Raw genomic sequence first — 24829 nt, 5'->3', positions numbered from 1 at the left:
TCCAGCTGAACATCACTGCAGGGACATACACTGAGAGACTAACTTAATCAGAAACAGATGTAGAAAGACAAGAGTAGTTATCCTCAAGGCATCTACCACATTTCTAGTTTTCTTGGTACATGATTGAAATCTATTGGGTTTTTTAAATTAATGAGGTTTACAGAACCAAGTGCTTCTTAGTGAAATATTAACAAGTTGTCTTCAACGCTAACAGTTTTTAGTGACTTAAAAAGATGTAAATATCATTTTGATGTCATTTTGATATTGACTTAGATACTTATAAATAAAGCAGCTTTGATTTAATACTAGTATAAATTGAAGAAATTATAAATGGGAAAAATATTTTTGAAGTGGAAGAATAAATAAGAAGCATTACTCCATGCATGGAAGGAGAAGAATATACTCAGAGCTATCATAATTAGATGAAGGATTTTTTTTTACAGTAACTCACTTGTCTTAAGATTTTTTACTACCATTCCCATTCTTCCTAACCATGCACACACAAATTTAAAAATATATCAATAAATATTCTGTTGTGGTATTTTAGGATCAAACTTATGTCAGAGATTTGGTCAGCTAAGAAATGTAAGTGGAGTTGGCAGTAATTATGGAGTGATATTTTTATGCAGTATAAAGTAGAATTGCATGGGTGCGTGTAAAATTCATCCAGATCCCTAACTGAAGAATCAAATTGTGTAAGCATATACCTGCTTGCTGGGTAGTCTGCGATGTCTGGGGACTTGGTTGTGCACCACACTGAACTGAGGCCATAGGTCGGTACTGCTGGGTTGCTGAGGTAGGGTATTGACCAGAAGGATAATAATATACAGGCATCTGTGAAATAAGGACCATGTTTTTATAAACTGTACAAAACCCCCCACTAAGTATTCAAAATTATTTGCGAAATTGAGATCTTTGCTTAGTAAATCTAATAAGGCAGTGGTACAGAAAAAAGCAATAATAAATGGTAAGCAACAAATGCAAAAAAACCAAAACGATTTTTTATGAAGTATAGAAAACATTTTATTAAGTAAAATACCATCAGCTTGCAGACAGATGAAATCCTCAAACAGACAAAAATGTAGCTGTATAGAACTGAAAAAGGAACTGCTTAAAATATACAATTTGCTTTCTTAAGGCTTTCTATGACTTTGGAACAGTATCTTATTAAAACAACATTAGGATGCATAAATATCACAGGTAAAATTACAAGGGTAAAATGTTGTTGGGATGATCACCAATGGGAGAACTCATATAACAAATAGTAAGAAGGAGAAATGCATTTCTGAAATATTGCTTAAAAATGAGAACAAAAACATTGTTTGGAAAGAATGATTTCAAAAGAAAGAAAAGTCCTATAAGACATTTTTATTACTTCTCCATAGGAGTTTTCTTTACCAATTGTAATTTATGCACTAGTTATTTATCAAATTTTTATGACACTTACCTTCAGGTGACTCTATGTAATATCAGCCACATACTCAGTATATGTTTTGACAAAGTTATAATTAAAGTTAGAAAGGTGCCTGAAACTCAAATTAACCTCTTATTAAAATGTAAAGGCACAAAGCCAGTTTTATATTATCAGGGACCATCATACTAATTAATGCCTTAATTACATAATTTCATAGTTCAGGTGAACTGAACTTATCTATATTTTTTATATTTTGAAAGTAGATTCAAAGTCAGGGACAAAAAAAAGAATTTTACATGTTCCTATGTTCATCACTCCCTATAAACAAATTATCTAAAACAAAAAAATTGTCAGGTTATATTTTATTATTACAAGGTGTATTCTTAAAAAATCATAAATTGGTAGCCTACACAAACCAATTTATATATCATACAGAACAATATAAACTGAAATCAATTTATCTCTGTAGAATTAAGATACTATTATCCACAGGGAAATTATTTTTTACATTGACTGGAAAATACTGCATTTATTGTACGGTATATTTATTTAATGGTTTATTAATCTAGCCATTGATCATTTTTAAGAATTCTGTTGCTGGATGAGGTACTTGGTGAGTAGAAATCCAATAATCTCAAATGGTTAATGATTAACTTTTGTAGTAACCAAACATTCATAACTTTCCCAAGAAATGACATTTAAAATAATCGAATGGTTTAAAGCAAAGTGATCAACAATGGAACTGAATCTTAGCAGTAGCAATTCCATTAAGTTTTACAGATTCAATATTTAACTACTATTGTAGATTGTTTTGTAAATCCTGCCAAATGGACATTCTTGCATCTAGGACACTGATCAAATTCTTTTGTATTTGCACCTTATATGCATAAAACCTGAGGGCATGGACAAGATGATTGGCAAAGTTCAGCCAATCATGCGTTAGCTCATGATCATGTTTCTCGGGGTTTATTATATTTAGTAGGAAGAGATAATTAAACTGTTTCCCGGGGGTAAAAAATTGTTAGAAGATGCCCTGATCACTAATGAGATTAGGAATGGGTAGCATGTTCTCCCCTGGGCCTCCACCAAGGATATAACTAACTTCTCTATCCTTCTGAAAAGAATACATTAGACATAGTTAGAACAACTTTGTAATGGTTCACCTCATACCTGCAGAACCATTTCCACAAAATGGATCTGGAAGATTTAAGGTCAACCTCTTTGGCATTCTGCAAGCTACAATTTTCTCCCTGTTTAAAGTTGTTGAGTGAGATTATTTAGACCTTTACTAAAGTGTCCATTTTACCACTTCATCAGGTCTAAGTGAAAATTAAAATGCTGAATCATTGTGTCAGGCAATAAACTGGCCAATTTCCAACAACTGATGCTCATTCTTGACAATCTGCTGCATTAAGAGTACATGTCCCATAATCATTATAAATATCTGGAAATTAATAAATTCTATTAAAAAGAGCAGCATAATATTGCTTTTATCCAAAGTGATCCTGAATTTAAGATATTTTCCCAACAATAAGCAGACTAAATAAGGTCTAAACATATGTAATAATTCTGTGAATTGCCCAATTTCCCTATTTTGTTATCACTTATTAGAATCTATTGGGGGTTTTTTGAGGGGGGTTCTCTCTGCTCTCTTGAGTTTGCTTGTTTTCATGCAGACGTTTCATTACCCAAACTAGGTAACATCATCAGTGCTAGTAAAGAGTGCTGTTTGCTATCAGTTTATATTTGGTGTTGATGGGAGTGGTCTTGGAAGTTCTTTGGTTGGGCTGTTTGTTGTTGACTTTTGGGGGAATCTTCTTGATTGAGGTATTGTTTCCTCGACTGTTGGTCTGATGTTAACCTTGGAATTAATCTATGCTGATGGAGGTGCTGATTGATTTTTTTCCTGCCTTGTGTAAAGTTTTACACACAGAAAACATGCCAGCAAACAAAGGACAGAAGTTACACTCCAGGAAAAAGAACAAATATTAATAATTCAATTAATAACTATTGACAATATGAATTCTCTATAATATAAGCAACTCCCTTTATAACATTATTGAGTCCCCCTTGATATTTATACATAAAACCATTTTGTTTCACGAACTTCCCTTTTATATTAGTATATTTACATAAATTCTCACTGATACAGGAGGATTCTGAAATAAGTTCTGCAGAAGTCAATTGTCTTACTCCTAGGGATGTATGCTCAACCAATGGTGGTACTGAGGATGGGTCAGTTTAGAAGTCGTGGTAAAAATATGAGGAAACAATACAAGTCCCTCCAATGGCTCTTATTTCCTAGTGAAAATGCTTAGGACTACTAATCCTCTTCAGTCAGCATGCTTGTCCCACTTCTCAAAATATTGCCTTCATATTGCTTGTTATGGAAACCTCTTAATGCATGGAAGTGTTGCAATTAAGAAGCCTGATTTTCTATAATCCTCATTAGCATGGAGAGATTCCATGGAAGGAGAATCTTTCTGTTGGAAATATTTATCATCTGCCTATGCAAACAAGAGGAGTTTGAGTTAGTAGATTCTAATTCTCTCTGAAACACAGGGAGCAGTTTCTCTAACTCTCAGGACTGTTAGTAGCTATTTGCTTTCTACATGTTCTTTTTTTTGCTAATGCAGCTTTAAGTTAACCTCAGTTGATGCAAGAGCATTTCACCTAATTGATGGATATTTATTTGAGAAAAAAATCTTTCTTTTCTATTTAATTGTTTGGCATGATAAGTGTTTATTACTAAGGGAATCCGTTGATAATTTTCATTTCATTTCCATTTCTTCTCTTTCCTGGAATGTTGGAAATTGTTACTTTCATTTTGTCAATTGTTTGGTTATTCTGGAAATGATTTTTCTTATTAATCTTTATGTCAAATTCATTTGGCTTTTAATTTCAATAATTAGAATGAATGTATATTAATATAAATATTAATAACAATAAACATATATTCTACATAAGTGTAAATAGATGTGTATATTCATCTTTATTCATAATAAGAATAAACTTTGAAATTGATTTGTATATATGTTGTGTTCTTACTGGATTTTGATACAACATCCCATTTGGAATTTGTTTCTTAGCTATGTCTCATGTTCTTAGCATGAAAATTGCATTCTCAATACCTTTCTTCTTTTGGAGATGTTGGTTATTATTAGAATCAACATGAATCAGAAGCTTTTGCTTCTTGATTTCCTCAACAAGTAAGTTCATCTTGGCTTGTTTTAAGCAAATCACAATTAAATTTAGCCATATTTCATTCATTTGGTGGTAATGATCAGCTGTGATTAAGCAACAGCAGAAACAATTATTTTTTTTATGGATATATAAAGCATTGAGAAAGAAACACTTAGGTTCCGTAATGGATCCTTTCAGCCAATTTGTTTTTATTCATCTAATTTATTGATCACCTCAATACCAAAAATCGATAATATACAAGTATCACCTCATAGTCAATCATACATTTATATGCATGGCAATATTGACCACAAACTTTTTACTCAGTTTAAATAATTTGGTTGTTCCATTTTCGAAACCCCTTCACATAGACCATCTATCAGCCACAAATACGTTTTTGATAAAATTTATCTAGAAGCTTTTGCTTGTGGTCTACAATCAAAGTTCTTATTCTGTTGCAATGTTCAAGATGCAGTCTCAGATATTTGCTGGCAGACAACAGAGTCTAATCAGTTTTAGGAAGACAGAACACATTAGAGATTTGCCATGTCCTATGTATTTCAAGTCAATTAAATATGATTCATGACTGTTACTAACACCAGAGGCAATGTGGCAAATTGGTCTCCACACATTAGAAAAAAGGAATCCCAGATGAATTATTTATTTCCCCCTGAAATAATAATAAACATTTGCAGATGTATCCTGTAGCACAGTGATATATTTCATGAACTAATTTTAATTGATGAATCATGAATGTACATCATTTGATCTCTCATCACTATATTTAGCAGTTGACTATGTGGATTCTGCCATTAAGGTAGAAGATGGTTTATCAGTAGATGCACACACACAAATCTATATGTGATGATAAAAGCATAGTGTTCAGTATATCCAAAGTGATGAAAATAATTGCTGGAATAAAAGAGAAATTATAAGAGCCACCTAACACCAAAGTAATGCACTTGTCAGTAAAATGACAAATATACAAACCAAAATCGGCCACAAGTCAGTCATAGCATGTTTATTGATAATTGCAGTTTTTCACATAAAAACCTCTACTATCCCATTAGTTGATCTCATGAAAATTTCATTGCTGATATGTTCATATATTAGTGCTGTTGCATTCCTAAAATTGTTGCTTCCCCCTTTTATTCAAGTTATGTTGCTAAAATGTTATCAAAATGATGCCCCAAGAGAGAACGAGACAAAAACCATTATCAACAAATGCTCACCTGAGCAGATGGTGGTGGTTGTACATAACCCTGTGCAGGTGCTGGGTGTACTTGAGGAGATACTGGTGGACCTGAACCTGTAAAACCTCCAGTGGGAAGTTGCTGGCTTGGGGCTGCAATGACATAACCAGTCTGTGGGGAAGTCTGTTGTATAAGAGGTGAAGGAAAGACAGGACCAGAAGGTGAATCAGAGTTGTCTCCTGATGACTGACGACTTAAACTCATCTGGCTAAACTGTGTTGTGATATCATCTCGCTGTAAGGATAAAGTCAGATGGGAACGATAAAAAAAAAATAACTGCAGAGAATACTTGGAAAACAAATCAAATCAAATCAAAACAAAAATTTATTTAAAAAAACACACCCACAAGCAGCAGAAATTTAAACACACATACTTACAGAAACATTTCAATGAACAAACATAAAATAAACGAAATTTTAGATTAAGAAATCTAAACTTCAAGAAGCTTAAATACTACATTAGCTTTGGTAACATGATTTTTGTTTTTGTTATAAATGGAGCCCTCAAAATAATGTTTATACTATGATGCCTCATTGTTAAGGAAATCTTTACTGAAACCAGTGAAAACCTGTTCTCAATCACTATGTATTCAAAAGACACAAAGAATTGTAGCAGAGGTCAAAAATAAAAACAATTATACTTGACAAAGAGATTTGATACTTTAGTGGTAATGAAACTTTAGTGCTTTTTTTTAAAAAAAATATTATTTCCTTCAAATCATTTTTTATTTCTGCCAACTGCGGTTTTCTGCGCAGTATTTTCTTTAAATTGAAACTCCCCTACTTCTTTTCTAGAGGTGAGAGAAATGACTAGTACGAAGTTATCCAGATCACTTTGTGCCTAACAGAGAACTAGGACTCACAATCTCTTATTTTCCAGCTTGATTACAACAAACCAGCCTTTTTTTTTAAAAGCTTTATGTAGGGAAGTCAAGCAAATTGAATTCTTGAGATTAATTGGCAAAAATAAGAGTATTTACCCTGTTAGTGATTAAGCAGGGATGGAATATAAGCATATATTTTTTGAAATTATTTGCCATTTTCAAAAATACATTTTGGGCAGACTGTATTGGTTTAACCGAGGAACTTTTCAAAGGTTGATGTATAAGGCAAGAAATGTACGGCAATTCTATTCTATTCTCTGGATAATAATGAAATCCAAGGAGAGGGTTACGCAGATTATGCAACACAACTATGAAAAAAAACACCATAGAAATCTATAATACCATAGAAAATTGCTGTGGTGGAGAAACTGTTAGAAGATGTTGTGGAGGATAGGAAATGGCTGGATACGGTACTGATTGAGAAGATGTCTGGAGAGATGAAATAGGCTAAGGAAATGGAACAGAAAATGAGGAGAGATTCAGTTATTGCAATTAAAATAAGATGCTTTTTTAATCTGTACCATAATCAGAACAATAATCTAAGGGGATCTAAGGGGGATTTCTCTGGATTCAAGTTAAAATAAATAAATAGTGTTGGTGAAATCACTGTGAGCTAACATCCAATACAATGTTGGCTATGTTTTAAATAAAATAAATAATAATAATCTTTGTTCGGAGGAAATAACGAAGTAGATTTTAATGTTTTATGATCTACTAAGTATAAGTTATACTAAGTATAACTAGATGTACAACTTAATTTTTCAACTGACATGTAGTTTCACGTGTAGTTTACAAGTTGTAACTTTACATTGTTGGCAAACAACCAGTGATATAAATTTTCCATCATGTTTAATTTCAATATTATTCTAAAAAAAATCTTCCAACTCAGGCACTGTTCAGGTTTTCTGTTCGGCAAAAAGTGTCTATACTGGCCCTAGTGAATTATATAAGTCAGAAGCTTCTTCCACTTATCATTCATACTTGTGTGATAAGACTTGTCATTTGTTGCTGTGGTTGCTGGGCAAGTTGTTGGGATGATGGTGGTTGTTGAGACTGCCCAACTATCTGGCTTCTAACACCCTGCTGACCAGTTGGAGGGTGATATATTGCAGGTGTCCCATCAGGATTTACGAATGGCTGACCTGTAAAAAAATGACTGTTTAATATATTTTTAAATACAACTTCATAAAATACAATAATTCCTAAATTATTTCACCGAACTTAGTTCCCTCATGCATTCACAGACAGAAGAGTACTGTACTAGAGGTCCTTGGTGCTCTCTGAGCTTACTTGTTTTCTTGCAGATGTTCTATTATTAGGTAACATCATCAGTACTACTAAAGACTGTTTACTGTCAATTTATACTATAGTGGCTTACCCCGTCAGTGTTGTTGGGGGTGATCTTGGAGATTTTTTGATTGGGCTGTTTGCTGCTGGCTTCTTTGGGAGTTTCTTGATTTGGGTATTGTTTCCTTGATTGTTAACCTTGGAGTTAATCTATGCTGATCTGGGTGCTGATTGATGGTGGAGTGCTGGTTAGCTGCTTGGGTCTTTTTGTTACTTTTTGAGCTGGGTAATAGTCTCTTTTGCATAGTCTACAGATGTTGTTAATGTCTATATGTCTATTGATGGCTGATTAGTCAGAATGCCAGGCTTTTAGAAATTCCCTGGCATTTTTGGACTTTGCTTGGTCTAGGATGGTCACATTTTCCCAATTGAAACTATGATTAAATCTGTCTATATGTTGTGGATGCGTTCTGCCAGTCTTCTGCCTATTTGTCCTACATAATGGTTGTTGCAGTCCTTTCATTGTATGTTGTAGATGACTCCTGTTTTTTTCTTCTGATATTGTTAGGTCTTTTGGGTCTGCTTAGAATGTTCTGAAGAGCTTCAGTTGGCTTGTGTGCTATGCTGAATCCATGTGGTTGTAGTAGGTGTTGGAACCACATGGAATAAGGATAGCACACAAACCAACTAAAGGCCTTCAAAACATCCTAAGCAGACCAAAAGACCCAATAAGACAGATTTAACTATAGTTTTAATTGGGAAATGTAACCACCTTATGGGATTATCTATATCACCATTCTATACTCCTATGCGCTATTAAAAAGCCATGTCTCTATGATCTTGTAAAATGATAAGAATGTAGACATGCTATTATTTATTTATTTATTTATTTATAAATAAATAAATAGTCTTGATGAATGTTTTTGCAATGTTTTATGTAACTGACACAACCAAATTATATTAGTTTTCTCAGATGGGACATCTTTCACTTTCCAGAGTGAAACTATGGCTCCCAGCATCCCTTACATGCAGATTAAGGCTATTTAATAATTGCTAATCAATGAACTGTTACTCACCTTTCTCTAAAAGATTTGGATGTTTAAATGGTTCAGTATTGTTTTTTTAATGCATTTTTGGACATTTATATATAGATACCTACTATTGAAATCTACAGCCATTTCTTTCCATAAGAAGTCTTTACTGTCTTTAAAATACTAAATAGTATATATTTGAGCAAGATTTGTTTAAGGAAACTCTATAAAAATAATTGATGGACAAATTGGATGATTTTTCTATATTACTGGCCGATCACCAGTATTATATTCAGTTACATTTTGTTAGACCTTTGACTGATATATGCTTGCTATTATTAAACTATTTTTACTTGCTATTTCTTTTTAGTTCCTTTTTTAAAAAATAAGTAACAATTAAAGATATATTTTATAGCTTCACAGCATTGATAACTTTGAGCTGTGCCATACAGAAATATCTGTAAGTATTTAACAATGTGTCCATCACTTAAATACTATATTAATTGTTAACAGCAGGAATTGTTTTAAAGGGTCTATGAGTTGTTACAGCATCAGAAAAAAAGAGAATGTTAATCAGGTTGACCTGTATGTGGATTGAGTAGAATACTTCCTGGTGGAATCCCTGCAGCTTCAAGTGGAAGGATGATATAGCTGGTGTTGCTTGGCAATCCCTGGCTACCTATTCCATTCTCTGTGTAGGATATACTGTTTGAAGATGTAGCTGTAACTCCAGGGACAGGCTGATGTGTTCGGGACAGAGATCCTGAGGACCCAGCACTGCTGGAAGATTCTGAACCTATAAAACAAATGTTCAATAATTGTTACAAGAATTCATTTTCAGGGCACCTTTGGAAAAAATACCCCTACAACTTCCATATGATAGATACAATACACAACCTGTTATCCATTTTTCCCTCATCCTCAAATTTTATGAATGCTAAGAATACGCTTATATGGGTACAAGCATTTTAGGATTTAATATTTATTAAAATTATTTGGATTAGTTGTTGTTGTGTCAATAGTGCCTACGCTTTTCCCAAAGAGTAAAAAACAAAGAAGAGGTAAAACAATGATCACAGTCCACCTGCAGAAGGTGAACAACTCAATAAATAAATATAAATCACAGCCAACTTTAAATCAGTCTCTTGGCAGAATAGTGTTACATTTTATTTAATCAGTACATGCTTGAAAACATTCCAATTTAACTTGTCCAATAATTTCTTTTGGGAGTGGAAATATATCCTGGATTAAAATCTATTTCAATCTTATACTGGAGGTTAATTAACTAAACTTTTAGTGAACAATACAATGAAACAAATATTTACTAGTTTGTTTGATGATTATGAAAACAAAACTCTTTTCATGACTAATTTGTTAATGCTTTTTAAATACATAACACAAAAAATAAATATGTGATAGTTTTCTAAGAACAAGTATTATTTTTATTTTTCAGTTCATAAGATTTCAAATTTCCTTTAATATCGGTATTCATTTCCAAATTACCTTATTTAATGACCTTGCAAAGTTAAAATAGTGTAAATAGCTTTGTGATCAATCCTTGCATTTATGACTGTCTTAACATTGTGTGGTCATCTGATCACCACTGATGTGCTTTGCTTGCAACAATCAGAGTTAATAGAGATGACAGAAAATTGCAAGTTGCAGTCACACAATCTTTCACTTAATGACCAATGGGGAAGTGAAGCTGTAAGCCCATCATGATCATGTGATTTTATGCTCAGTGACCATGGTGCTTACTGATGGAGGTTCTAGTCTCAATAGTTTTGCTAAATAAGGACATCTACAAGCACTTAATAACTTTTTGTAATATGGAAATAGATTAAATATTTTATCTACTAATATAACAATTCATAACAACTAATTAAAAGCAAGATAGTAACTCAACCAAATTATTGATTATTTAAATTATGTATTTATTATAGTTGCCTCTAAACATTTTAACTGTTTGTTGCTTTCTCAGACTGCAGGCTCCACATGTTCATATACCTATGTTCATTCAATTGCTAGTGTGTTTTTTTACATTCATATTCCTTTCAGTTCAAAGGCTATACTTAAGGCCAGGGCTTTTTTTCTCATAGAACGCTCAGAACGGAGTTCTGGCACCTTTTTTGGATGGAACCTTGTATGGTAGGCAAGGCGGGTTGTATGACATGTTTGAGTTCCGGCACCTTTTTCTTTTACAAAAAAAGCACTGCTTAAGGCTATACTTAAAATGAACAAACATAAAGGTTTAGCACTTAAATATTCACTATATTTCACTCTTTTTCTATTATATCTTGCAAATTCCATTGCATGCAAAGTAAAACTTATTTCATTACTTCTGTGCTGGGTTCGCTTGCTGATTTGATACTCATGTGAGATTTTCTTTTCAGTTCATCAGGAACTATCCTGAGTGCTCATATTTGACTTCTGAATGTCATCCACTAAAAAGAAAATCAACTACACAAATATCTAGGACTGTGCAGTAGTTTGTTCAGTTTGGAAGAGATACTTTAGAAACTGAGTGCCAATGCAGCATTTGTCTGTAATATATGAAAAGGAGCTCTCTTGTTTTCCAGAATCTATTTTATGTTTCAGAGTATAAAAAAATAAATCCTCTAACACTTTACTACAACACCAGCAGTATTAATAGAGGAGATACTGAAAGAAGTGAAAAATCTGTATGCTTTTTTTCCAAAATGCCAGCATTGTAATTTTATTTGTGCCTTAAGTTACATAGTTTTAGCTGAACACTTTAATGTTATAAATTACAAAACTGTAGCTTTAGTGATTTGTTAAATGAGTAATCTCCTTCCAGCCTTAATACTGATTTACAGTTCTAATAATCCAGCTTGGCATATCTGTGATAGTTTGCAATGTCGCGTGGTCGCACAGAGAGAAGGACACTTGAGCTGGGTAGTACTTCTTTATTGGATCAGGAATGAAGCTGGAGCAAAGGGGTTACCTGGCATCTCTTTATACCTGCCCAGGTGAATCGCAACCAATAGATTCAAAACTGGGCTTCCCGCCAGTGCAGGTGGCCAATGGATTTAAACCCTGGCTTCCCGCCAGAGCTGACCATGCCCTGGGGCTGTCAACGACTTGCTCTATTCAGGCTTTCCCGCCAAAAGCGGTTATAGCCTGGAGCTGTCCAGCCCCCTGCTGTGCTGACATTCCGTGTATGCTTTAAGAGCATACACTACATAGTTGATAATCAATAAGCAACAGATACTATGTAACTGGTCAGAGATAAGCTATGCTTTTAAAGTATTTTTTTTTCTTTGTCAGAACCATATTTTGTAACCAACAATTAAGAACAATGACTGAGGAAGCATTTATGTTTAGAACTGTTCATCTGGGGCTTCTGGGGAGGAGATGAACCAAAAATGTCTTTGCAAAAAAAGCGAATCCAGCGACGGTGGCAAAGACCAAGAAACAGGTCAGTGTCTGGATGTGAAATTACATGGGCTCTGAAAGGCTGCTCCTCACAAGGAGACAGCAAGATCTTCCAGGGGTGGGATGCTATATATATATTTCTTTTCATTACAATCCTACTATTTTCTTTTTTTCTTTCTTTCTTCCCTTGCACTTTTAAAATTTCTTTTTTCTTATCTTAAAATTTTAATTTGTAGTAGATTTTAGTACTACAATACAGATTCTTAATAAAAATTAGAGAACAATTGTTCAGTTAATCCAATGAATAGCTGCAGATCAAACATTTTGGACTTCTGTTTTTTGTTGATTGCTTCATATAGACAAAAAAAAATAAAAAATAATATGTAGATTCTTTCAGAATAATGGTGGAGATCTTTTCTATTTCTTTTTCATTTAAGAACCAGAATGGGTAGACCCATGGCATCATAACATCATGAACTGATAAAGGTCTCACTGACACCAAGTTATATGTTACTTTAAAAAAAAACTTTATTATACTTTGTTAAAGCAATTAAAAAGTTTCTATACAACCTTTAAACAAGGTTTTTCTTCTTGTTTGAAATATAGGGAAGATTTTTATCACTGCTTTGGTGACTTGTTGCAAAACTTTAGTGATGTGATCTTTAAAAGGTTGAGAATCCGCAAAACTGTATAGTGATTAGCGGGTTACTGAGAGAGCATGACGTACAGATACACAGACAATTTAGTCTGGTGAATGTTGTATATGATATTAGTACTACAAAATTATTTGAAGTATAAATTTGCAAAATAATTTGACTGATACCAAGCCCATCAATATTTAACAGGTTTCAGTGTCTATATATGTTTTGTTATCATAACTATGGTAACCATAAGCAAAAGAAAAGGAAAAGCTTAAGAAAGGGATTAGCAAATATAATGTGGATATTTCTTTGCTAATCCCTTTCTTAAGCTTTTCCTGTTCTTTTGCTTACGGTCTCCTGTTCACTGTGGCTAAAGCCCTCCTTTATTCTTTATTTTACCATTAGCTATAGCACCTAAGACTTCTATACTGTTCCACAGTGCTTTACAGCACTGTTTTACAAATATCAGCAATAATCTGTCCCCAGCAGATTATTTACCGACCTCGGAAGGATGGAAAGCTAAGTCAATCTTGAGCCCATCAGGGTCAAACTCCAGGCTGTGAGCAGTTTGCCTGCAATACTGCATTATAACCACGCCACCAGGGCTCTGCTAACAGAAGCAGGAAAACTTTCAGTTTTTTGAAGTGAATCACTAGAATTAATTCAGAAAAACCTGAGAAGTATAAGTCCTCAGCAGAGATTTTATAGAGAATTGTAAGGTTTGCTCACCAAGATAAGCTGTAAAGCAAAGTGAGCAATATTACATTTTATTTCACCTCAGAAAGTTTTTCTTCTTTCTCCAAGAACATTTGTCAGAACAAAATGATTCAGATAGTTTGCCTATAAACATATAACATGGTTGCTATTCTGAATTTTGTGCTTTCTAATACCTAAATCAAGCTTACTTTATGCATGTAATTTAAAATGGAAAAAATGCTAGGAAAAATAAAGACAAAGGTTATTATATATAATCCAAAGGGCTAGTTTTTTTGTTTAGCAGCAAAAATAGATGAATGTGGCAGATCTTATTATTATTATAGGAAAAATGTTGAAAAATACCAAATTTGCTATCTTCATAATGCACACAGAAGACATATTATAATCATTGGATTCCCAACTTTCATTCTAAACATTTGTGTTCTACTTAACTATTAATCCTATTAATCCTCATGTGGAGGAAGATACATGACATATGATCCGTGACTGAAAAACCAATATGCATTCCTCCTCTTATATTCCACTTCTCTGGATTTGAAATGTGAATTGAAATGGAAGATCTTCAGAAGATTTTTTTTTCAGGACTGAATATTCATTATAGAAAGATTTGCATGCCAAATACTTATGGTCAGTAGAGAAATATACGCCAAACCTGATAAATACTAACTACCTGTTTTAGACAGCTTGCCGGTACTCCTGTTACTTGATGAGCTATCTCCTCTTGTCAGAACAGTTATTCCACCAAAACTTGCTGTCTTCGTTACAGCTGGCTTTAAATTGCGACTGGAACTGTCTGAGTCTGTACTGCTCCATGGCCTTTGGTAATCAGTCCATTTCAATTCATTATCTGTGCTACTTTGCCGACTGCCAGATGTCTTCCCTGTACTATCTCTGTTACCCCTATATCATCAAAGAACACAAAGATAATTCAAAGCTAAACTTTCATTCTTTCTTACCTTAGGCTAAGGAAAATCTCAGCAAGATCAACTGAAGCTTGTATGTAAATGCTTGAGAAGGGACATGAGTTACTTGGTTCAGACAATGCAACAATAAAATCAAGGATATTTAGCAAGCCATTTGTCTGTCAGAGGGACAGACAAATCTATAGCTTTTATTTGTGCTGCATTCAATTTCTTAGTCTCAATCTCAGTGGTACAATTCCCTTGTGTTTTTTTTTAAAGAATCATGAAAAATACAGCTACATTTAACATAATTGCTAGTTTGGCTGAGACAATTTGTAAAAAATAAGCAGAAAGGATCAGACCGTGAAAAGTATGCTCAAGAGTACTTAGAGAAAAATATATGTAAAGATGTATTTTACTTCTGAAACATTGCTTATATATATATAAGAAATACAACACCTCTGATGGTACGATTTCAGTGTAGGCATTTTTCAAATGTGTGACCATCAACTTAAAAAATACTTCACAACGCTTAGGAAATTCCAGGAATTAGTCAACAGATTTAGAAAATGCTCAGGTTGCTTTAGAAACACTGCTTTAGAGAGTTATAAATAAAAATATGCAAACTGTGCAAAATTATTGTGCATTTTTAATTAAATTCAAATAGAGTTAAAAAGGACTTGGAATAAAAGAAGTTTGAATTTTGGCAAGAATAAAACATATCCACACCTACTTATAATCCACTCTATAAAAGTTTAAAATAGTTAAAAAATTAAATAAATTAAAATTTCATATATTTGTATGTTTGCTTTGTTTTTTATTTTCTATTTTCAATATGAATTTGATCTGTTTAAATGAAAACAAGTACAAGGCTTCAAAACATAAAATTATAAACATGTATTTAAATTCAAGCTGCATACCGGAAGAGCTGTCTTCTTTTGATAGTTTCATTGCACGTCCTATCATCCAAGATCCTGATAAAAATGAATAACAGAATAACAGAGTTGGAAGGGACCTTAGAGATCTTCTAGTCCAATCCCTTGCTCAAGCAGGAGATGCTACATTATTCCAGAGAAGTGGCTGTCCAGTCTCTTCTTAAAAGCCTCCACAATTTCTGAAGGCACGTCATTCTACTGGTTAATTGTTCTGTTAGGACGTATCTCTTTAGTTTTAGGTTGTTTTCCTCCTTGATAGGTTTCCATTGATTCTTTCTTGTCTTGCCTTGTGGTGCTTTGGAAAATAGGCTGACCCCCTCTTCTTTGTGCCAACCCTCAAATATTGGAACACTTCTACCATGCCACTAGATTAGAGAAACCCAATTCCTGCAACCGTTCTTCATATGTTTTAGCCTCCAGCTCCTCCCTCAATCATCTTTGTCACTCTTCTCTCCACTTTTTCCTAAGTCTCTACATCTTTTTTTATAATATGACCAAAACTGCATGAGTGTGTTCTTACGAAGGCATTATAAGGTGGTACTAATATTTTAAATGATCTTGATTTTATCCCTCCTTTTAGTGCACCCTAGGATTGTGTTGGCTTTTCTGGTTGCTGCCGCATACTGCTAGCTTATATTTAAGTGATTACCCACTAGGACTCCGAGATCTCTCTCACAGTTACCGCTATTGAGCCAGGTTTCACCTAATCTGTACCAATTTGGTTTTTCTTGTCTAAGTGTAAAACCTTACTTTCTCTACATTGAATTTCATTTTGTTGAATGAAAATGAAAACAAAATATTTTTTTAAATATTAACAATGGATACATACATTGATACTTCTGATACCATTGCCACATTTTATCACTATTGTTTTGCTACATGTAAAGGTGACTTTAAAGACCTTTTATTGCTTTCTTACTTTTAAATAAGCTATTTTTTATTAGAAACACTTGATTAGAATTATGGAAATTTGTGAACTCCTATTCATTTTAGTGGTATTTCTCTGCATGCACATTAATAGTCGGCCATTGTAATTAAGAAATCATAAGATATCATTTAGATTTCCCAGGAAAATGCTTAAGTGTTGTTTATATACCCTGTAAAAGATATTTTTCTACTGTTAAAAATTAGAGATAAATATAGCTGCTAAATTTAATATAAAATATGTATATATTTACCTGTTATCCATAAAAAGGCTTTCTTGAGAGCAAACTGACTGAAAAACAGAAAGAAAATGAATTGGTTTTAATTCTTGAGTTACTACTAACGTTCCACCCCCCACACCTCCTCTATCTCTGGAATGTATATTTACTTTCCATATTTAAGTGCTAAGAACTTGCAGCCCATGCATGAGAGACAAGCAATACCGGAAATTTGTCTAAGAATGAGCTGATCAGAACAAAGTTTGTAAATTAGCCTATATTGGAATTCCTTTATTTCAGAAGAGATTACATGAATATAAGGTACTTATATATTTATTTAGAAGCAAGGACACAGAGTTACTTGTGCATTTATCCAGTTCAAAATCAATACCATAAGTAAGTTGCAACTAACACGAGGTGGGTTTTTTTTGGATTAAAGCCAAGCAGTGGATGGAAAAAGAAACAAAATAAATGCTGTATGTAGTATAGTAAAACTATGAGAGAAATTTAATTGAGGAAAACATATAACTACACAACAATTATATTTATATATCTACATTAATATGTAGAACAAAAAAGGTATTTTGTTCTATATAAGAATCATTTTGATTAAAAAAAATCCACTGGCAAGAATATTTCACTGTAGCAATGTCTATATAGGAAAATAAGTCTGTGCTCATTATTATACGACCCGTTCTCATTCCCTCTGACTTTTAGTTTCATATTCATGAAGCCTGCAATAGATAATTTTTGGAATTGCAGTGTATCTGAACAAAAGAAGAGAGAGTGAGTGTAAGAGTGTTAGTAGAATGGCATTAGCAGGGCATATCAAATTATAGTGCTATAAAAATCCATTTATGAGATGTTTTTGAATATTAGTAGCTTGCCTTGGTAGTTGGGTTATTGGTTTGATCTCTGAGCTTGGCGATTTGGCTGCAAACATTTCGTCTCCATTCGGGGGGACATCTTCAGTGTGCTTTGAATTGTGCTCGTCTGGCAGAGCACTGGACTTTAAATTCCTTTTCGTGTGAAGTAAATTGGTGTGGGTGTTATTTGTCCGGATGTTTCTGAGTATCATCTTAAACACCAAAGACTATGACCCAGCAACAACAACCATTCAATCAAACAGCCTGAAACCAGACCATTATTCAGAAACATCTGGAGAAATAATACCCACACCAATTTACATCACACAAAAAGATATTTAAAGGTCAGTGCTCTGATATGATAAGCATAATTCGAAGCGCATTGAAGATGTCCCCCTCTCCCAAATGGAGACGAAACATTTCCAGCCAAATCGCCAAGTTCAGAGATTAAACCAACAGCCCAAATCCATTTAATTTCTACATTTCCATTTTTTGACAGGATGAATAGAAAAGTATTCATGAAAGAGTATTGATAAATCACATAATACATCCATTTTTATTTCTAGTACTCTCTTGTGAAAAAAAACATGATTTAGACATTCAAATAAACTCAAATAACATTGGGGAAGGCACCTATGACACTTCATTCTAGCAGACCATTCATTTGTAACAAATTATCACAGTGATTTCAACTCACAATGTAATATATATGTACGACATTCCACAGAGATGTAACTTGCCTGTTCAAAAATTCTGTTGTTATTTCTACTAGTGGTACAAATTCTGCATCAGATTTCCCATGCGAGATGAACTACAGTAGCAGAACTAATAATAATTTTAATTCAGAAGACTAAAAGCAGTGTCTTACATCTAAGTACTTTCACAAGAGCATGAGCAGAAAAATAAATATATTCAATCCTTGCACCTATGAATAGTTATCTCAGTGTTAACTTGTTTAGAACAGCTAATTCTGTTGCATTATTTTTTATTTCTCTTCTAAGACAAAACGCAACTTTTCTAATTATTCATCTTTTCAGTAAAAACTAATTCTCTATCCTGATAGCAGTATTTTTCAAGAAAACCTTTGCTTTTTTCATTGGCAGTTGTGCTAATTTTTGCCTTATGAGCTAAATGCTAGATATAGAAATTAAATGATTCTGTGAAATCTTTTAAGATACTTCAGAAGATGATTTGTGTATACAAAGGCTGGTTTCTAGGAGAAATAGCAGAGGAATATGGTTATTTATGTTGAAAGGACAAGTATAAAAAACCTGACAAATGATATCATTAATATATGTCTAGTTACCTCTTCAGTATCTTGAAGGATATCAATGTAATCATAATTACAGCCTTAAGGGTACATTAAATAACAGTTACATTCATCTTCCATTAGACAGGGGGCCGTATCGCTACCGGGAGGGCCGTCTCTGCTATTTGCAAGCGGTGAGGCACTCCGACCCTCTGCTTCTTCCCCGAGGTCCTGGGAGCGAGGATGTGCAGCCTCCTGAGCTCCGGCTGGTGTACCTGAATGCCAGGTCCGTGGTTAACAAAGCTCCCCTCGTCAGGGATTTAGTTGAGGGTGAGCATGCGGACCTGGCTTGCATCACGGAGACTTGGTTGGGCCCAGAGGGTGGGGTCCCTTTGGTTGACCTCTGCCCACCAGGCTTCCGGGTGCTACACCGGCCACGAGCTCATGGTAGGGGTGGGGGAGTGGCGGTTACTATTAGGGAGACCTTATGTCCGCGGGAGACCACCGTTTCTCAGATAGTCGGGTGTGAGTCTCTCTTTGTGAGATTTGGTTCTGGGGCGCAGTTGGGCTTGCTGCTGGTGTACATTTCGCCTAGTCGCGCAGCGGCAGCCCTGCCCGAGCTGCTCGATATCCTCTCGGGGTTGGTGGTTGAGTTTCCCAAACTTATAGTTTTGGGAGACTTCAATCTACCATCCCTGGGAGGTTCATCTGAGCTAGCTCGGGAGTTCATGGCTTCCATGACGGCCATGGACCTGACGCAAGTAATTTCTGAACCAACCCATGAGGGAGGCCACACCCTTGACCTGATTTTTTTATCTAGACGGTGGTTGGATGATCTTGGTGGGGGCTCTCCATTTATTATGCCCCTGTCATGGACCGATCATCATCTCCTGCGGCTGGTCTTCCGCTTTGCCACCCCCTGCCGTGGGGGTACGGAGCCAATTAGATGGTACCGCCCCAGACGCCTAATGGATCCTGATAGATTCCAAGCGGCGCTGGGGTCCCCACCTGCCTCCATTGTTCACAGCTCGGCGGATGCCTTAGTGGAAGCCTGGGAAAGGGCAGCCACTGAGGCACTTGACCGGGTTGTACCCTTGCGGCCCCTGACCCGGCGCAGATCCCAGCGAGCTCCATGGTTCTCCACGGAGCTCCGGGAGATGAAGCGTCGGAAACGGGGCCTAGAGAGCCGTTGGAGGTCTAGCCGATCCGAACCCGACCGGTTGCGGTTAAGAACCTATATTAGGTCTTATCTCGCAGCGATGAGGGTGGCGAGGTGTAATTACTTCTCCACCCTCATCGCGTCCGCAGATAATCGCCCGGCCGCCCTGTTTAGGGTGACTCGCTCACTTCTTAATCAGGAGGTGAGGGAGGATCCCTTGCAGGGTCGTGCCGAGGAATTTAGTCAACATCTGTCGGATAAAATCGCTCGGATTCGGACCGGTTTGGACTCCAACTGGGCAGAGTCAGGCGATCAGGACACGGGCGGTCTTGTCAATGTTACCTGGGAAGAGTTTGATTCTGTGACCCCTGATGAAGTGGACAGGATTATGGGGAGGCTGAGCTCCTCCACATGTTTGTTGGACCCGTGCCCTTCCTGGCTGGTTTATGCAGCCAGGGAGAGGACACGAGGCTGGCTCCAGGCGGTCATATCTGCTTCTTTGAGTGAGGGTTATTTCCCCACCGTCTTGAAGGAGGCGGTGGTGAGACCTCTCCTCAAGAAGCCTGCCTTGGACCCAGCTGTATTGAACAACTTTCGTCCAGTCTCCAACCTTCGCTTTCTTGCGAAGGTTGTTGAGAGTGTGGTGGCGCATCAGCTCCCTCTGGTCCTGGATGAAGTGGATTTTCTGGACCCCTACCAATCGGGTTTCAGGCCCGGGTACAGCACGGAGATGGCATTGGTCGCTCTGGTGAATGATCTCTGAAGGGCGCGGGACAGGGGATATTCCTCTGTCCTAGTCCTATTAGACCTCTCGGCGGCTTTCGATACCATCGACCATGGTATCTTGCTGAGGCGTCTCAGGGGATTGGGAGTGGGAGGCACAGTTCTTCAGTGGTTCTCCTCCTATCTCCTGGGACGCTCGCAGTCGGTGTTGGCAGGGGGGCAGAGATCGGCCCCTAGGTCTCTCGTTTGTGGAGTTCCTCAGGGGTCGGCTCTCTCGCCTCTCCTGTTCAACATCTACATGAAACCGCTGGGTGAGATCATTCGTGGTTTTGGAGTTGGGTATCATCAATATGCTGATGATACCCAACTTTTCTTTTCGACCCCAAACCACCCCAGTGATGCCCTCGCTGTGATGTCCCGTTGCCTGGAGGCGGTTCGGGTCTGGATGGGGAGGAACAGACTTCAACTCAACCCTGACAAGACTGAGTGGCTGTGCATTCCGGCATCCCGGGACATTCAAAATGTTCCATCTCTTTCAATGGGGGGGTGAGCTCTTACCCCCCGTGGATAGGGCTCGCAACTTGGGAGTCCTCCTAGATTCACGGCTTACCCTGGAAGACCATATAGTGGCCGTGACTAGGGGGGCTTTCGCCCAGGTTCGCCTGGTGCACCAGTTGCGGCCCTATCTGGACCGGGATGCCCTGTGCATGGTCACTCATGCGCTTGTGACCTCTCGCCTTGACTACTGTAATGCTCTCTACATGGGGCTTCCCTTGAAGACCACTCGGAGGCTCCAACTGGTACAGAATGCGGCCGCGAGAGTTGTCTTGGGAGTTTCCCGGTACTCCCATGTTACACCTTTGCTCCGCGAGCTGCATTGGTTGCCAGTTGTCTTCCGGGTGAGGTTCAAGGTCTTGGTTATGATCTTTAAGTCCTTACATGGCATGGGTCCGGGTTACCTCAGGGACCACCTGCTGCCGGCGTCAACTCCCCTCCGCCCTGTGCGTTCCCACAGAGAGGGCCTCCTCAGGGTGCCTCCGGTAAGGGAATGCCGACTGGTGGCCCCCAGGGGGAGGGCCTTCTCTGTGGGCGCTCCGGCACTATGGAATCAACTGCCGAGGGAGCTCCGGATGACATCAGACCTCCGAACCTTCCGTCGCGGCCTGAAGACCCATTTATTCGAACTAGCTGGTCTGGCCTGATGGGGGAATATGGGCTTTTAAAAGTGTTGTTTTTATTATTGTATTATTGTTTTTTATTTGGGCATTGGTTTAATCATATTTTAACTTTTGTATCGTAATTTATATGCCCTGTGAACCGCCCTGAGTCCCTAGGGAGAAGGGCGGTATATAAATAAAATAAAATAAATAAATAAATAAATAATAAATTAATTAATTTACTAAATTTGTTTGCCACCCATCTCACTGCAAGGCAACTCAGGGCTGCAGAAGCTGACACAAGGCCGTGGAATATTAATTTAGTGCTGATGTGGATCTACATGGCGCAGAAGACAGACATTTTTTAATATATTAAAGCAGACATGTCAAACACAAGGCCCGGGGGCCGGATGCGGCCCGCGAAGTGGTTTCATGCGGCCCGCGAAGCCATCCTGGAAACAGTGAGGGAACATCCCCCACTGCCTTGGCCCTGGCCCAGAGACCCTCCTCCTGCCAGAGACCCTCAGATCTGTCCCACTCCTGCCTGGGCCCCCATAGGCACCCTTGATGCGAACGATGTAGAGCTGGCCATGCCCACCCAGTAGGCCATACGCACTCTAGCCACGCCCATCCAGTAGGCCACGCCCACCCTGGCCATACCCACCCGGCCCCCTGAGGGCAACCGCAATGCTGATGCAGCCCTCAATGAAATTGAGTTTGACACCCCTGTATTAAAGGAAAGGGAAAGAAAAAAGAAGGCCAAAAAAAGCTTAAGAGGAAGCAAATTAGTTATTATCATATTTAAATTCACTTCGCTTTTTTATATGCAGTGCTCCATTTGTTTAATGCTAATGCTACTGTAGTATAGCAAGTACTAACATTATTGTTACATTTTTTGCTTGCCATTCACAAATATAAGGGAAATATCACATAGAAATTTGAATATATTTATAAATGTATTATTAAAGACCCCACCTAAAAATTTCCACCAATTGAAAGTGTTTTCTTCAAACATGATTTTTCCTTCCCACATTTTTTACATCCATAAATATTGGCATTTATGTATGTAATTTCATTTGATATTTTTTAAAACCAAAACAGAACTTATATAAAATAGGTAAGTAGGGTAAAGGTAACTAAATGGAACATGGGACTTAAAAAGAAATAGAATACACAAAACAATTATTTCAGGAGAACATAAGGAAATGGAATAATTTAAAAATAATATGTTTGCTTTGTATCTAAAATTCAGCAATGAGCTTGACAGTTGGTATTTACTGTAAAATCAGAAGAGACAATGATCAATAAATAGTATAAAAGATATATCTTGTATCAAGACAGAGTTGTTTTAGGATCTATACATATCAACGGAATTACTTATACATGAAACTCTCACAAGTTTCAATGGACAATAAGTTGAATTTTCTTAAGTTGTATCTGATGAATGAAGCAATGAATGAATTATATGTATGTATGTATATACATATATATACACACATACATACATGTATATATACATACATATACAATAGGGGCCATGGAACTGCGGCCGGGAACAACGCCCAGAGGATCAGGGAGGGAACTGTTTGGGGCGGCTGAACCACCGGAGCTGACGCCAATTAATGGATCCCTCCATCCTGCCTTCTGCCCATTCTCACCCATCTTTGCCCATTCTTTCCCCACAGGACATAACGGGCCTGGGTGCTAGCCACGGTGGCAGAGTGGCTGGGCCATACACCTGCTACCCCATAGTGGTGAGAGCTCTATGGGGTATGCCTCACCCAGAGTACGTTCTGGACCACCTCCGGAAGCAGAGACACAACCCATCGTGAGAGGATGAGGAGTGGCCTGCTTCTGGGGGTTCGCCCGGCCAAGTGGCAGTGGCAGGGCGACGATCCAGATACGCACCTACCCGGCTCGACCCTCCTGCAAATTCACCATCCAGGGGACAGCCTTCCCGGAACCACCTGTGACTATGCCCGTTCAATACTCTAGCATAGCACTGCACGCCCTCAGGGGTTCCCCACTCTCCTGGGTGCGACCCGCCTGCATCACATCCAATCTTGATGACGGGCCCAACCACTGGGCCTCTGAGAGATGGCCGGGCAGGGTCAGGGGCCTCCAGCACATTCCCATCAAGAGGCCCCTGATTAAGTTCTTAGCTAAGTTTTTTGTGGGGTTAGGGAGGGGGGAGGGAGGAGACTATGGTTGCGCGGGAAAGGCACACCTTCCAGCCACCATAACGCATGCCAGGCCCACGGCCGTTCGCGATGGCGTACAACGAGGGCCAGTCGCCGATAACACCCAGTGGCGTACTGACGAACGTCCCATCCCTAGGATGGTGGGGAATGGCAGAAGGTGCACAGACAGAGGGCCGTATCGTCACCGGGAGTGTCATCTCCGCTCTGTAAAGGCGGTGAGACGCTCCGACCCTCTGTTCTCCCCCGGAGGACCCGGGAGCAAAGGTGCGCACCCTCCCATGCTGAGGCTGGTCTACCTGAATGCAAGGTCCGCAGCCAACAAAGCTCACCTCATTCGTGACCTATTGGAGAGTGAGCATGCGGACCTGGCCTGCATCACGGAAACCTGGCTGGGCCCAGAGGGGGGTGTTCCTCTGGTTGACCTCTGCCCGCCAGGTTTCCAGGTACTGCACCAGCCCCGGGCTCATGGGAGGGGCGGGGGAGTGGCAGTTATCATCAGGGAATCCCTTAGCCCGCGAGAGACCACCGTCCCTCAGATGGTCGGGTGTGAGTCTCTCCTACTGAGATTCGGCCCAAGGGCGCAGCTGGGTCTGCTGCTGGCGTACCTACCACCTAATCGTGCAGCGGCGGCCCTACCCGAGCTACTCGATGTCCTCTCAGGGTTGGTGGTTGAATTCCCAAGACTCATGG

At 37.9% G+C, this 24829-nt stretch overlaps 1 protein-coding gene across 1 annotated transcript in view; it reads right to left on the bottom strand.

Moving 5' to 3' along the window:
- ARPP21 (cAMP regulated phosphoprotein 21) overlaps nucleotides 1-24829 on the bottom strand; it is a 148119-nt gene that overhangs the window by 45701 nt on the left and 77589 nt on the right. Inside the window, exons 11-18 of the mRNA XM_083379349.1 lie at nucleotides 16821-16858; nucleotides 15628-15681; nucleotides 14473-14705; nucleotides 9635-9847; nucleotides 7715-7875; nucleotides 7076-7180; nucleotides 5830-6084; nucleotides 708-834 (exon numbers count right to left, since the gene is read on the bottom strand). Coding sequence (XP_083235475.1) covers nucleotides 708-834; nucleotides 5830-6084; nucleotides 7076-7180; nucleotides 7715-7875; nucleotides 9635-9847; nucleotides 14473-14705; nucleotides 15628-15681; nucleotides 16821-16858 — 1186 coding nt within the window. The remainder of the gene's footprint in view (nucleotides 1-707; nucleotides 835-5829; nucleotides 6085-7075; nucleotides 7181-7714; nucleotides 7876-9634; nucleotides 9848-14472; nucleotides 14706-15627; nucleotides 15682-16820; nucleotides 16859-24829) is intronic.

The sequence above is a fragment of the Vipera ursinii genome, assembly GCF_947247035.1.
Source record: "Vipera ursinii genome assembly, chromosome: Z".
In the NCBI taxonomy this organism is placed as follows: domain Eukaryota; kingdom Metazoa; phylum Chordata; class Lepidosauria; order Squamata; family Viperidae; genus Vipera; species Vipera ursinii.
The sequence above is the reverse complement of the archived record's forward strand: the minus strand, read 5'-3'. Positions and strand labels throughout refer to the sequence as shown.